Source organism: Pseudonaja textilis, chromosome 3 (genome assembly GCF_049901715.1).
Source record: "Pseudonaja textilis isolate UNSWEBS1 chromosome 3, rPseTex1.2, whole genome shotgun sequence".
In the NCBI taxonomy this organism is placed as follows: Eukaryota; Metazoa; Chordata; class Lepidosauria; order Squamata; family Elapidae; genus Pseudonaja; species Pseudonaja textilis.
In genome coordinates this window covers 1,990,818-2,005,227 of record NC_141992.1, presented here as the reverse complement: position 1 = coordinate 2,005,227, position 14,410 = coordinate 1,990,818, and the positions used below count along the sequence as shown (strand labels likewise).

Sequence of the window (14,410 nt, the reverse complement as noted above, 5' to 3'; positions counted from 1 at the left end):
TGTGATTGGGTGGGTGTGGCTTTTTTTCCATCATCTCCACCCCTTCTTGGTCTTCTTGGTCTCAGGGGAGGCTCTGGCGGGGCATTTTGCTCCCAGGAAGCGACCCTGGGCTGAACCCCTTCCTCCATTTTTGCCTTCCTGGGCCTCCGGGGAAGCCCAGGGCAAAGCAGTAAGAAGTGAGGGGAACAGCTGATTGTTGGGAGGTAAAAACCTTAAGGAGTGACTGGGTGGGCGAGCATTAGGCGGATGGGGAGAGTGAGCATCGGGCATTGGGCAGGTGGAGTAAGTGAGCGAGCGGCAACTGGGCGACCGGGTTGGGGGCATGGCCAGCCAGAAGTTACTACCGGTTCGGCAACCCACATCAAATCCTTGCTACCGGTTCATCCAAACTGGTGAGAACTGGGTTGAACCAGCTGCACACCACTACTGGGTTGCATGTAACCTTGCAACTCCCAGTTGATAACTCCCAAGATGTCGCTGGCGGAAATAGCGCCTCCTGGAAGGTGCGGTAGTTATATCTGGTTTGAGGAACTGCTGGAAGAAACCCTATTTTAACGCAATGCCTCGACACAATTTCTGTATCTTTCCTAGCAAAGAAACCCATAGGGACTAGTGGATATATTTCATACGAAGTGGCGGAAAAACCACAGGTCCACCCAAGTTACATCAACATTGATCTCAAGGTAAGAGTGGTTGGATATGTTATTGATCACATCCCCCTATTTTTTTTTTAACCAGGGGCACGATGTTGGGGGTAACGTTTGACCCAAGAACATCTCCTCCCCAATTAGGTCAACCAGCTGTTCTAAAAGATCAGTGGTCACTTCACCCTACTAGAAAAACAAAAATGCCAGGGAAACGTCTGTGCTATAGGAGTTTGATTCTGATGATTCGAACAATTAACCAGGGGAACGGCTTGACTTCAGAGGTTGTCGGTGTTTTCCACCACTGGAGGTTTTCAAGAAGGGATTGGACAGGCATCTGTCTGGAATGGTCTAGGGTTAGGGTCTCCTGCCTGGGCAGGGGGTTGGACTAAAAGACCTCCAAGGTCCCTTCCAATTCTTTCCCTTCCCTTCCTTTCCTTTTCCTTCCCTTCCCTTCTCTTCTGTCCTCTCCCCTCCCCTCCCCTCCCTTCCTATTCCCTATTCTATTCTATTCTATTCTATTCTATTCTATTCTATTCTACTCTACTCTACTCTACTCTACTCTTTTTCTGTTCTGTTCTGTTCTATTCTATTCTATTCTATTCTATTCTATTCTATTCTATTCTACTCTACTCTACTCTACTCTACTCTACTCTTTTCTTCTTCTCTTCTCTTCTCTCTTCTCTTCTCTTCTCTTCTCTTCTCTTCTTCTTCTCTTCTCTTCATCCTCTCCACTCTCTTCTTTTCTCCTCTCCTCTCCTCTCCTCCCTCTCCTCCCTCTCTCCTCTCATTTCTCTTCTCCCTCTCTTTTCTCCTCTCCTCTCCTAGTCCCTATCCTATCCTATCCTACCCTACCCTACTCCTACCCTACCCTAACCCTCTATCCCTACCCTACCCTACCCACCCTACCCTATCCCATCCCGTCCCATCCCACCTCACCCCACCCCACCCCACCCCCATCCTATCCTATTGTATCCTATCCTATCCTATCCTATCCCTGTTCTATTCTACAGTCACCTTTCTAGGGTGACTTCCAATTGCTATGCAACCCGAAGGGTTCTTCATTAGCTTGGCATGGGGATTGAGCTCAGCTACTAACTCTTGACAACTCTTCCTTCCCATAGTTTGGGCATGGCCTTCTCACAGGCTCTGGGTCAGCTGGGCCACCTGGTGTCTACAGAGTCCGGTTGCAGAAGGACTTATGAGCTTCCAACAGAAGTGTGGTTGGATGGGAAGGAAGGTTCCCTTAGACGATCTCGGAAGTGTGGGAGCCAGGCAATTAAAAGTACCGGGTCATATGTCCAGGACCAGGAGCTAAGGTCTCAAGACTTGGTCCCCAAACCCCAAACCTTGCTTTCCAGGGCAAGAGGTAGAGAAGCAACAAACAGAATTATGGGATGCCTGAGATTCTGGCTTCTTTCCAGCCATCAAGAAAGGACTGCATTGTAGGCACTGTTGTCTGAGGTTCAGGGAGAAGAAGCCCAGAATAAAAGATCAGATGTCCAAGCACAGAACCAAGTTGGGGGTGACCTCTGCACCCCTCTAAACCAGGGGTGGGATGCTGGGGGCTCACAGGGGCTTGGGAGAGTCCCTCGCTAAGTCTCTGCAGGGCTGCAATAGTCCCCAATAACCTCAGAAAGACTAGAATAAAAAAACAACACCTTTTTGAGGCTCTCCCCTCCCCTTTCTGGGCATTCAGCCAAGAGAATTTCACACCTGGTAATAGTGTGGCAAACTAGATAAACAATCCACTCAGTGTTTGCGAGGGAGAGCCATTGAGAAAATCAAATATAGCATAGCCACTAGCTATTAATTCCCAAAGAATGAGAATCACCTAACTCACCAGAAACTCCACTAAGACTCCAAGATCCCTCTCACAGTCGCTGCTATTAAGCCTGGTTTCGCCCAGTCTTTATGTCAGGTTGAGGCTCCACCCAAGAAAAACAACCCTAGACTCCATGGTTATAGAGGAAAGGACTTTTCCTGGGAGTTGAAGTGGCAGCACCAGAAGAATACAAGGTCTGAGGCAACGGGCGCAAAAGAAATCTAGAAAGTTATCCCATGTTCCCACCCCCAACAGTTCAAATTGGCCATCCAATCTGAGGTGTGTAGAATGTCACGTGGGGCATCTTCAGGAGGCATTTCGGACATCTGGTATGCCAAGAGGGTTGACCTTGGCATAGACCAGTGATGATGGCTAACCTTTTCAGCTTGGTGTGTCGAAAATCAGGAAAAAGGGTAGCCTTCCTCGGGTCGTGTGTCACTTCGAGAAATATCAATAATTCGGTTTATGACAGGGACCAGGCTGGGGGATCCCACAGGGCTGTGAAACCTGTCTCCCTGGTCTCAGGGCTGCAGGTGCAGGATGTGGGGATCGGAAGGCCACCTTACAGGGCTGTGAACCTCATGGATCTCCTTTCCTCCTGTAGCGTTCCAGAGGTAATGAAACCGACCAACCTCAGTTTATGGCGGTTAAAACTGGTTCTCTGCTGCAAAGATCTCGTGGCAGCGGTGACACCACGCCTCCACGCCACAAGCAGGCAGCAGGGATTGGAGCCGAGCACAGGCAGCCTCTCAACGTGCAGGTTTTCCCCACGCCAACAGCGTGTCAGTCCAAGTGCCTCGGCGTGTCACGAGTGACACGCGTGTCATAGGTTAGCCATCACTGGCATAGACAGATAAGAGGCTACCTCTGCACAGTAAGCAAGTAGGCATAGTCAAGGAAACATCCCAACTTTTACATTTCATCAACTTAAGCCTCCAGCACTCTTCCCCTCCCCCACCAAAGCCCAATTATTCTTCCCTCCCCCATTTCTAGGGCAGTCTAGCGGAAGAAGGATACTTGGAGGCTGACACTTTTCTTTCGGTATTAAATGCATGAAATAATAAACAACTTTTGGGCATATTATATATATATTTTTTAGGTAATTAAGGCAAAGAAGCAATGTTGAGCTGGCCACACCCACCCAGTCACATGACCACCCTAGCCACACCCACTCCGCCATGTGTACCCTGGGGCAAGTTTGACTTGCTTATGGACTGATGACAATGCTGGTGTCTTTGCTTCCTGTTCTAGGTGAAAGTAGAAAAGAAAAATGGAGAAGTAATACAGAACGACTGTGATCCGCTCCCCGATGACTTGCCACCCCGAAAGGAAGGCATGTCGGTGGTCTACATGCCTGCAAGTGCTCTCAATGCTCTCTTCACCTTGGTCCAGCCCCAGCTCAACACTGTCCTGACCAAAGTGAAGGTGACTGAAGGACGCATTCCTAAATTCGGGATGGCCCCTTTGGATTCATGGATATGGGGTGGTTCCCTCTTAGTCTTTGGCTGTTGGGAGGTTGACTCTTAGCTTGGGGTATGGGAGACAAAGCCAAAAAGGTGAGGAAGAGAAGGAAGGAAGGAAGGAAGGAAGGAAGGAAGGAAGGAAGGAAGGAAGGAAGGAGGGAGAGAAGAGAGACAGGAGGAGGAGGAAGGAAGGAAGGAAGGAAGGAAGGAAGGAAGGAAGGAAGGAAGGAAGGAAGAAAGAAGGAAGGAAGGAAGGAAGAAAAGAAGGAAGAAAAGAAGGAAGGAAGAAAAGAAGGCAGGAAGGAAGGAAGGAAGGAGGGAAGGAACAGAGGGAAGGATGAAAGTAAGTCAGTCTGATCTTCAGGAGGAAGGAAGGAAGGAGGGAGGAACAGAGGAAGGAAGGAAGAGGAGGAATGAAGGAAGGAAGCTTGATGTTTAAGAGGAAAGAAAGAAGGAACAGAGGGAGGGAGCAAAGAAAGAAAGAAGGTTGAGAAGGAAGGAGGAAGGAAGGAAGGAAGGAAGGAAGGAAGGAAGGAAGGAGGAAGGATGAAGTAAGAAGTCTGATCTTCAGGAGGGAAGGAAGGAGGAGGGAGGAACAGAGGAAGGAAGGAAGAGAGAGGAGGAATGAAGGAAGCTTGATGTTTAAGAGGAAAAGAAAAGAAGGAACAGAGGGAGGGAGGGAGGGAAGAAAGAAAGAAGGTTGAGAAGGAAGGAGGAAGGAAGGAAGGAAGGAGGGAAGGAACAGAGGTAGGAAGGAAGAGAAGGAGGAATGAAGGAAGGAAGCTTGATGTTTAAGAGGGAAAGAAAGAAGGAACAGAGGGAGGGAGGGAAGAAAGAAAGAAGGTTGAAAAGGAAGGAGGAAGGAAGGAAGGAAGGAAGAGGGAAGGAACAGAGGGAAGGATGAAATAAGCAAGTCTGATCTTCAGGAGGGAAGGAAGGAGGGAGGGAGGAACAGAGGAAGGAAGGAAGAGAAGGAGGAAGGAAGGAAGGAAGCTTGATGTTTAAGAGGGAAAGAAAGAATGAACAGAGGAGGGAGGGAAGAAAGAAAGAAGGTTGAGAAGGAAGGAGGAAGGAAGGAAGGAAGGAAGGAAGGAAGGAAGGAAGGAAGGAAGAGGAAGGAAGGAAGGAACAGAGGGAAGGATGAAGTAAGTAAGTCTGATCTTCAGGAGGGAAGGAAGGAGGGAGGAGGAACAGAGGAAGGAAGGAAGAGAAGGAGGAATGAAGGAAGCTTGATGTTTAAGAGGGAAGAAAGAAGGAACAGAGGGAGGAGGGGAGGAAGAAAGAAAGAAGGTTGAGAAGGAAGGAGAAGGAAGGAAGGAAGGAGGAAGGAACCGAGGAAGGAAGGAAGAGAAGGAGGAATGAAGGAAGCTTGATGTTTAAGAGGAAAGAAAGAAGGAGCAGAGGGAGGGAGGGAAGAAGAGAAAGAAGGTTGAAAAGGAAGGAGGAAGGAAGGAAGGAAGGAGGGAGGAAGGAACAGAGGGAAGGATGAAGTAAGTAAGTCTGATCTTCAGGAGGGAAGGAAGGAGGAGGAGGAACAGAGGAAGGAAGGAAGAGAGAAGGAGGAAGGAAGGAAGGAAGCTTGATGTTTAAGAGGGAAAGAAAGAATGAACAGAGGAGGGAGGGAAGAAAGAAAAAAAGGTTGAGAAGGAAGGAGGAGAGGAAGGAAGGAGGAAGGAAGGAAGGAAGGAAGGAAGGAAGGAAGGAAGGAAGGAAAAGAGGGAAGGATGAAGTAAGTAAGTCTGATCTTCAGGAGGAAGGAAGGAGGGAGGAACAGAGGTAGGAAGGAAGAGAAGGATGAATGAAGGAAGGAAGCTTGATGTTTAAGAGGGAAAGAAAGAAGGAACAGAGGGAGGGAGGGAAGAAAGAAAGAAGGTTGAGAAGGAAGGAGGAAGGAAGGAAGGAGGAAGGAAGGAAGGAAGGAAGGAAGGAAGGAAGGAAGGAAGGAAGGAAGGAGGGAAGGAACAGAGGGAAGGATGAAGTAAGTAAGTCTGATCTTCAGGAGGGAAGGAAGGAAGGAGGGAGGAACAGAGGAAGGAAGGAAGAGAAGGAGGAATGAAGGAAGGAAGCTTGATGTTTAAGAGGAAAGAAAGAAGGAACAGAGGGAGGGAGGGAAGAAAGAAAGAAGGTTGAGAAGGAAGGAGGAAGGAAGGAAGGAAGGAGGAAGGAAGGAAGGAAGGAAGGAAGGAAGGAAGGAAGGAAGGAAGGAAGGAAGGAACAGAGGGAAGGATGAAGTAAGTAAGTCTGATCTTCAGGAGGGAAGGAAGGAGGAGGGAGGAACAGAGGAAGGAAGGAAGAGAAGAAGGAAGGAAGGAAGCTTGATGTTTAAGAGGGAAAGAAAGAAGGAACAGAGGGAGGGAGGGAAGAAAGAAAGAAGGTTGAAAAGGAAGGAAGAAGGAAGGAAGGAAGGAGGGAAGGAACAGAGGGAAGGATGAAGTAAGTAAGTCTGATCTTCAGGAGGGAAGGAAGGAGGGAGGGAGGAACAGAGGAAGGAAGGAAGAGAAGGAGGAAGGAAGGAAGGAAGCTTGATGTTTAAGAGGGAAAGAAAAGAATGAACAGAGGAGGGAGGGAAGAAAGAAAGAAGGTTGAGAAGGAAGGAAGGAAGGAAGGAAGGAGGAAGGAAGGAAGGAGGGAGGAAGGAAGGAAGGAAGGAAGGAAGGAAGGAAGGAAGGAAGGAAGGAAGGAACAGAGGGAAGGATGAAGTAAGTAAGTCTGATCTTCAGGAGGGAAGGAAGGAGGGAGGGAGGAACAGAGGAAGGAAGGAAGAGAAGGAGGAAGGAAGGAAGGAAGCTTGATGTTTAAGAGGGAAAGAAAGAATGAACAGAGGGAGGAGGGAAGAAAGAAAGAAGGTTGAGAAGGAAGGAAGGAAGGAAGGAAGGAGGAAGGAAGGAAGGAAGGAAGGAAGGAGGGAGGGAAGGAGCAGAGGGAAGGATGAAGTAAGTAAGTCTGATCTTCAGGAGGGAAGGAAGGAAGGAGGGAGGAACAGAGGTAGAAAGGAAGAGAAGGAGGAATGAAGGAAGGAAGCTTGATGTTTAAGAGGGAAAGAAAGAAGGAACAGAGGGAGGGAGGGAAGAAAGAAAGAAGGTTGAGAAGGAAGGAGGAAGGAAGGAAGGAAGGAGGGAAGGAACAGAGGTAGGAAGGAAGAGAAGGAGGAATGAAGGAAGGAAGCTTGATGTTTAAGAGGGAAAGAAAGAAGGAACAGAGGGAGGGAGGGAAGAAAGAAAGAAGGTTGAAAAGGAAGGAAGAAGGAAGGAAGGAAGGAGGGAAGGAACAGAGGGAAGGATGAAGTAAGTAAGTCTGATCTTCAGGAGGGAAGGAAGGAGGGAGGGAGGAACAGAGGAAGGAAGGAAGAGAAGGAGGAAGGAAGGAAGGAAGCTTGATGTTTAAGAGGGAAAGAAAGAATGAACAGAGGGAGGGAGGGAAGAAAGAAAGAAGGTTGAGAAGGAAGGAAGGAAGGAGGAAGGAAGGAAGGAGGAAGGAAGGAAGGAAGGAAGGAAGGAAGGAAGGAAGGAAGGAACAGAGGGAAGGATGAAGTAAGTAAGTCTGATCTTCAGGAGGGAAGGAAGGAGGGAGGGAGGAACAGAGGAAGGAAGGAAGAGAAGGAGGAAGGAAGGAAGGAAGCTTGATGTTTAGAGGGAAAGAAAGAAGGAACAGAGGGAGGGAGGGAAGAAAGAAAGAAGGTTGAGAAGGAAGGAAGGAAGGAAGGAGGAAGGAAGGAAGGAGGAAGGAAGGAAGGAAGGAAGGATGAAGTAAGTAAGTCTGATCTTCAGGAGGGAAGGAAGGAGGAAGGAACAGAGGTAGGAAGGAAGAGAAGGAGGAAGGAAGGAAGGAAGCTTGATGTTTAAGAGGGAAGAAAGAAGGAACAGAGGGAGGGAGGGAAGAAAGAAAGAAGGTTGAGAAGGAAGGAGGAAGGAAGGAAGGAAGGAGGAAAGGAACAGAGGTAGGAAGGAAGAGAAGGAGGAAGGAAGGAAGCTTGATGTTTAAGAGGGAAAGAAAGAAGGAACAGAGGAGGGAGGAAGAAAGAAAGAAAGGTTGAGAAGGAAGGAGGAAGGAAGGAAGGAAGGAAGGAAGGAAGGAAGGAAGGAAGGAAGGAAGGAAGGAAGGAGGGAAGGAACAGAGGGAAGGATGAAGTAAGTAAGTCTGATCTTCAGGAGAGGAAGGAAGGAGGGAGGGAGGAACAGAGGAAGGAAGGAAGAGAAGGAGGAAGGAAGGAAGGAAGCTTGATGTTTAAGAGGGAAAGAAAGAATGAACAGAGGGAGGGAGGGAAGAAAGAAAGAAGGTTGAGAAGGAAGGAGGAAGGAAGGAAGGGGAGGAAGGAAGGAACAGAGGGAAGGATGAAGTAAGTAAGTCTGATCTTCAGGAGGGAAGGAAGGAGGGAGGGAGGAACAGAGGAAGGAAGGAAGAGAAGGAGGAAGGAAGGAAGGAAGCTTGATGTTTAAGAGGGAAAGAAAGAATGAACAGAGGGAGGGAGGGAAGAAAGAAAGAAGGAGAAGGAAGGAAGGGAGGAAGGAAGGAAGGAAGGAAGGAAGGAAGGAAGGAAGGAAGGAAGGAAGAACAGAGGGAAGGATGAAGTAAGTAAGTCTGATCTTCAGGAGGGAAGGAAGGAGGAAGGAACAGAGGTAGGAAGGAAGAGAAGGAGGAAGGAAGGAAGGAAGCTTGATGTTTAAGAGGGAAAGAAAGAAGGAACAGAGGGAGGGAGGGAAGAAAGAAAGAAGGATGAGAAGGAAGGAGGAAGGAAGGAAGGAAGGAGGGAAGGAACAGAGGTAGGAAGGAAGAGAAGGAGGAATGAAGGAAGGAAGCTTGATGTTTAAGAGGAAAGAAAGAAGGAACAGAGGGAGGGAGGGAAGAAAGAAAGAAGGTTGAAAAGGAAGGAAGAAGGAAGGAAGGAAGGAGGGAAGGAACAGAGGGAAGGATGAAGTAAGTAAGTCTGATCTTCAGGAGGGAAGGAAGGAGGGAGGGAGGAACAGAGGAAGGAAGGAAGAGAAGGAGGAAGGAAGGAAGGAAGCTTGATGTTTAAGAGGGAAAGAAAGAAGGAACAGAGGGAGGGAGGGAAGAAAGAAAGAAGGTTGAGAAGGAAGGAAGGAAGGAAGGAAGGAAGGAAGGAAGGAAGGAAGGAAAGGAGGGAAGGAAGGAACAGAGGGAAGGATGAAGTAAGTAAGTCTGATCTTCAGGAGGGAAGGAAGGAGGGAGGGAGGAACAGAGGAAGGAAGGAAGAGAAGGAGGAAGGAAGGAAGGAAGCTTGATGTTTAAGAGGGAAAGAAAGAAAGAACAGAGGGAGGGAGGGAAGAAAGAAAGAAAGGTTGAAAAGGAAGGAGGAAGGAAGGAAGGAAGGAGGGAAGGAACAGAGGGAAGGATGAAGTAAGTAAGTCTGATCTTCAGGAGGAAGGAAGGAGGGAGGGAGGAACAGAGGAAGGAAGGAAGAGAAGGAGGAAGGAAGGAAGGAAGCTTGATGTTTAAGAGGGAAAGAAAGAATGAACAGAGGGAGGGAGGGAAGAAAGAAAGAAGGTTGAGAAGGAAGGAAGGAAGGAAGGAAGGAGGAAGGAAGGAAGGGAGGAAGGAAGGAAGGAAGGAAGGAAGGAAGGAAGGAAGGAAGGAAGGAAGGAAGGAAGGAACAGAGGGAAGGATAAAGTAAGTAAGTCTGATCTTCAGGAGGGAAGGAAGGAGGGAAGGAACAGAGGTAGGAAGGAAGAGAAGGAGGAAGGAAGGAAGGAAGCTTGATGTTTAAGAGGGAAAGAAAGAAGGAACAGAGGGAGGGAGGGAAGAAAGAAAGAAGGTTGAGAAGGAAGGAGGAAGGAAGGAAGGAAGGAGGGAAGGAACAGAGGTAGGAAGGAAGAGAAGGAGGAATGAAGGAAGGAAGCTTGATGTTTAAGAGGGAAAGAAAGAAGGAACAGAGGGAGGGAGGGAAGAAAGAAAGAAGGTTGAGAAGGAAGGAGGAAGGAAGGAAGGAAGGAAGGAAGGAAGGAAGGAAGGAAGGAAGGAAGGAAGGAAGGAGGGAAGGAACAGAGGGAAGGATGAAATAAGTAAGTCTGATCTTCAGGAGGGAAGGAAGGAGGGAGGGAGGAACAGAGGAAGGAAGGAAGAGAAGGAGGAATGAAGGAAGGAAGCTTGATGTTTAAGAGGGAAAGAAAGAAGGAACAGAGGGAGGGAGGGAAGAAAGAAAGAAGGTTGAGAAGGAAGGAGGAAGGAAGGAAGGAAGGAAGGAGGGAAGGAACAGAGGGAAGGATGAAGTAAGTAAGTCTGATCTTCAGGAGGGAAGGAAGGAAAGAGGGAGGAACAGAGGAAGGAAGGAAGAGAAGAAGGAAGGAAGGAAGCTTGATGTTTAAGAGGGAAAGAAAGAAGGAACAGAGGGAGGGAGGGAAGAAAGAAAGAAGGTTGAGAAGGAAGGAAGGAGGAAGGAAGATGGATGGTGGAAGGAAGGAAGGAAGGGAGGGGGAGGGAGGGAAGGAGGGAGGAACAGAGGAAGAAAGAACAGAGGGAGAGAGGAAGGGAGGAAGTTTGATCTTTAGGAGGGAAGGAAGGAACAGAGGGAGGGAAGGAAGGAAGGAAGAAGGAAGATGGATGGTGGAAGGAAGGAAGGAAGGGAGGGGGAGGGAAGGAGGGAGGAACAGAGGAAGAAAGAACAGAGGGAGAGAAGAAGGAGGAAGTTTGATCTTTAGGAGGGAAGGAATGAACAGAGGGAGGGAAGGAAGGAAGAAGGAAGATTGATCTTCAGGAGAACAGGGAGGGAGGAAGGAGGGAGGGAAGAGGGATATTCAGGAGAAGGGAGGGAAGAAGGAAGGAAGGAGGGAGGAACAGAGGAAGGAAGAAACAGAGGAAGGAAGAAACAGAGGGAGGGATGCAGGAAGGATCTTTGATCAGGAGGGAAGGAAGGAAGGAAGGAGGAACAGAGAAAGGAAAGAACAGGGAGGGAGGGATGAAGGAAGGATGTTTTGATCTTCAGGAAGGAAGGAAGGAAGCAAGGAAGGGGCTGTAAGGTCCTTGCTTGCAATTCTTGGCTCATTTTGGTGACTGATCTATTTATCTCCCGCTTTTTGTTCTCCTTTTTTTTGCTCAGGGTTCCGTTCCAACCTCTGACGAGCTTAAAAAAATGGCGCCAAATGTAAGTTCCTTGGGCTTTTTTGGGTGGTGGTGGTGTTGCTTAGCTGCCCAGGATGTCATCCTCAGGAGTGTGTGAACGTTTTCTCTTTGTTGGAGCGGATGAGATGTTCTCTGGGCAGACCCTGTTCTGATCCGAGCCAGGATTCCTGATGCAGAACTTATTTCTAGAAGAAGGAGAGGGTTACCTTTATGGGACATGCAGAGATAGATAGATGTTTCCCCTAGAGTCATGACTCAGGGGGAGGAGGAGGAAGAGGAGGAGGAAGACTGTGAAGTTTGGTGCTTTCTTGCAGATGTTTCATTGCTCAACCGGTAACATCATCAGTGCTAGAAGGGATAAGGGTTTGTGGTGGAGGTGGAGGAGTGGAGAGGAAGAGGGGAAGGAGGAGGAGGACTGTGGGGTCCTTGGTGCTCTCTCTAAATGTTTCAGGAGCCACGGGGGTCAGGAGTGAGATTCAAAATCCCAGTAACCGGTTCGCTGCCCGGTTGCTGGGTGGGTGGGGCCACGGTGCGCCGGGCCTGCAGAAACTTCCCATTTCTGGCTTCTGGTTGGCTTCCAGAGCCTGGGGGAGGCCATTTCCACCCTCCCAAAGTTTCAGTGCCCTCCCTGGGCCTCTGGGAGGGTGAAAACAGCCTCCCGGGCTCCGGAGGCCCTCTGGAAGCCGGAAATAGGCCCGTTTCTGGATTTTGGTACTTCCGGGAGCACCATTTTTTGCCCTCCGCGCAGACCCTGCACTTACCCCCATCGAAAATGGGTCACCTGGAGACTTCGGGAGGGGAGGGAGGGGAGGGTGGGCAAGGCCAGACGGTCATTTGAAATATCAGTTCGGCCAGTCAGCTGTAACTTTGACTTCCGGTTTGCTTGAACCGGTCTGAACTGTAGAGTTCCACCCCTGAACTGGGTTTCATCATCATCGGTGCTGGACGGAAATGAGATTGGCAGAGAAGAAGAGGAGGAGGAGGTTGAGAAGAAGCGGGGAAAGGAGGAGAACTGGGAGGTCCTGGCGCTCTCGGTGCTTTCTTGCTTTCTTGCAAACGTTTCATGACCCAACTTGGTAGCATTATCAGTGCTAGAAGGAGAGGTGTTTCTGGAAAGAAGGGGAGGAGGAGGAGGAGGAGGAGGAGGAAGAAAAAGAAGAGCAATGCGGGGTCCTTGGTGTTCTCTCAGTTTGGGTTGTTTCCTTGCAGAGGTTTCATGACCCGACTAGGGAAAAAAGGTCCTTGTGCTTGTTCAAAAGACCCCTGCTTGATTTTCTTCCTCCTCCTCCTCCTCCTCTTCTTCTCCTTCTCCTTCTCCTTCTCCTCCTCCTCCTCCTCCTCTCCTCCTTCCTCCTCTTCTTCTCCTTCCTCCTCCTCCTCCCTCCTCCTCCTCCTCCTCCCTTCCTCCCTCCTCTCCCTTCCTCCTCCTCCTCCTCCTCTCCTCCTCCTCCTCCTCCTCCTCCTCCTCCTCCTCCTCTCCTTCTCCTCCTTCTTTCTCCTCCTTCTTCTTCTTCTTCTTCTTCTTCTTCTTCTTCTTCTTCTTCTTCTTCTTCTTCTTCTTCTTCTTCTTCTTCTTCTTCTTCTTCTTCCTCCTCCTCCTCTTCTCCCCTCCTCCTTCCTCTTCTACCTTCACCCTTCTTCTCTCTTCCTCCTCCTCCTCCTCCTCCTTCTTCCTCCTCCTCCTTCCTCCTCCTCCTTCCTTCTCCTCCCTCCTCTTCTCTTCTTCTTCTTCCTCTCTTCCTCTTCTCCTCGTCCTCCTTTCTTCCTTCTCCTTCTCCTCCTCCTTCCTCCTCCTCCTCCTCCTCTCTCTTCTTCTTTTCCTCTCCTCCTCCTTCTTCCTTCTCCTTCTTCCTCCTCCTTCCTCCTCCTCCTCCTCCTCCTCCTCCTCTCCTCTTCTTCTTTTCCTCCTCCTCCTTCCTTCCCTTCTCCTTCTCCTCCTTCCTCCTCCTCCTCCTTCCTTCCTTCCTTTCCTTCCCTCCTCCTCCTCCTCCTCCTCCTCCTCCTCCTCCTCCTCCTCCTCCTCCCTCCTCCCTCTTCTTCTCCTTCTCCTCCTCCTCCTCCTTCTTCTTCTCTTCTTCTTCTCCTCTTCTTCTTTCTCCTCCTCCTCCTCCTCCTCTCCTCCTTCACCAAGGGTTTGGGAAGGACAAGATGAGCATCCGAAGGGAGGTTGGGACAATGAGGCAGTGAGTTGAGGCAGAGAGGCAAAACACAAAGGGCTTCCTTTTCTTCTGTCTGCCCTTTGTACATGCCCTGGTTTTAAATTTGTGTCATTGTTGTTTTTATTTTATCCAGGCTGGTGTGCCTGCCGGGAAAAAGATGAAAGTCCAAATGACTCACACACAAAACCCCACGGTCACCATGTCACCTTCCGCCAGCTACATAACAACCAATATCGAAGCTTCGTTCTTGGATGTGAAACGTGGGAACAAGCTCCTCCTCCTCAAGATGGTACGTCTTCCTTGCTTCGAGGTCCCTTAGCCGGAGACCAAAAGTCTTCACCGGTTTCAGGGATCCTCAGCTTCCCAAAATAATCTTGACGTGATGAAACTCTGGTCCAGGCAGAGGAAACGGGATGAAGTGTGCCCCAGTTTGGAATGCCTTCCAACGTACCTCTCCACCAAGGCTGGACCACGGAGAACTTCAGAGGCCTACAGAGATAATTAGGGAGCCTCGGGGCTGGGATTCGAACATGCCAACAACCGGGTCTCTGCCCGTTTGCTGGGAGGGTGTGGCAATTGTGAGTGTGGTCTACCGGAAGTTCTGGGAGGGCTGTTTTTGCCTTCCCCAGAGTCCGGAGGCTTCCCTCAGGCCTCTGGGAGGGTGAAAATGGCCTCCTTTGGGCTCTGAAGACCCTCAGGAAGTCAGGGAAGCCAGAAACAGGCCCATTTCCGGACTGCCAGAACTTCTGGGAGGCTGTTTTTAACCTTCCCAGAGCCTCCATGCAGATCTTACACTTACCCGCATCCAAAACAGGCCACGTGGAGATTCCTGGCAGGGTGGGGTGGGCGGGACCACCTGGTCAGTTCAACTCCCAGTTCGACAAACCAGATGTAAATTTAACATCCGGTTTGTCCAAACCAGCCCAAACAGGCTGAATCCCACCCCTGGGGAGGATCAATTTAACTCTTCCCCACCCCTAAGGGTACCACCTTCTCCCCACAATCTGTAGCCCACAATCTGGAGGAACTGAATCTACAACTCCAGAAATAACCAACTAGGATGGCCAGGGGTTTGCGCAGGGAAATCCTTCCTGACGTTTTTTGGCAGTCCCAGTGCCTGAACATAAAATAATCTTTTAAGGCCTGAAAAATTTATTTATTGATTGATTTGATTTGATTTGCCAATCGCTTACAGGATAATAAGTATAAGGATAAACATAGTTATGAATACAGGAGATGGATACA

The 14,410-nt window shown here is 49.4% G+C and overlaps 1 protein-coding gene and 1 long non-coding RNA gene across 3 annotated transcripts in view; one reads left to right on the top strand and one right to left on the bottom strand.

Moving 5' to 3' along the window:
* LOC148125982 (BPI fold-containing family B member 6-like) overlaps positions 1-14,410 on the top strand; it is a 47,756-nt gene that overhangs the window by 21,061 nt on the left and 12,285 nt on the right. For both annotated transcript variants that reach the window (XM_087931950.1, XM_087931951.1), the window contains exons 8-11: positions 592-683; positions 3,721-3,894; positions 10,984-11,028; positions 13,299-13,454. In XM_087931950.1, coding sequence (XP_087788076.1) covers positions 592-683; positions 3,721-3,894; positions 10,984-11,028; positions 13,299-13,454 — 467 coding nt within the window. The remainder of the gene's footprint in view (positions 1-591; positions 684-3,720; positions 3,895-10,983; positions 11,029-13,298; positions 13,455-14,410) is intronic.
* Positions 1-14,410, bottom strand: part of LOC148125983 (uncharacterized) — a 352,312-nt gene that overhangs the window by 335,797 nt on the left and 2,105 nt on the right. The gene's annotated exons all lie outside the window — the stretch shown is intronic.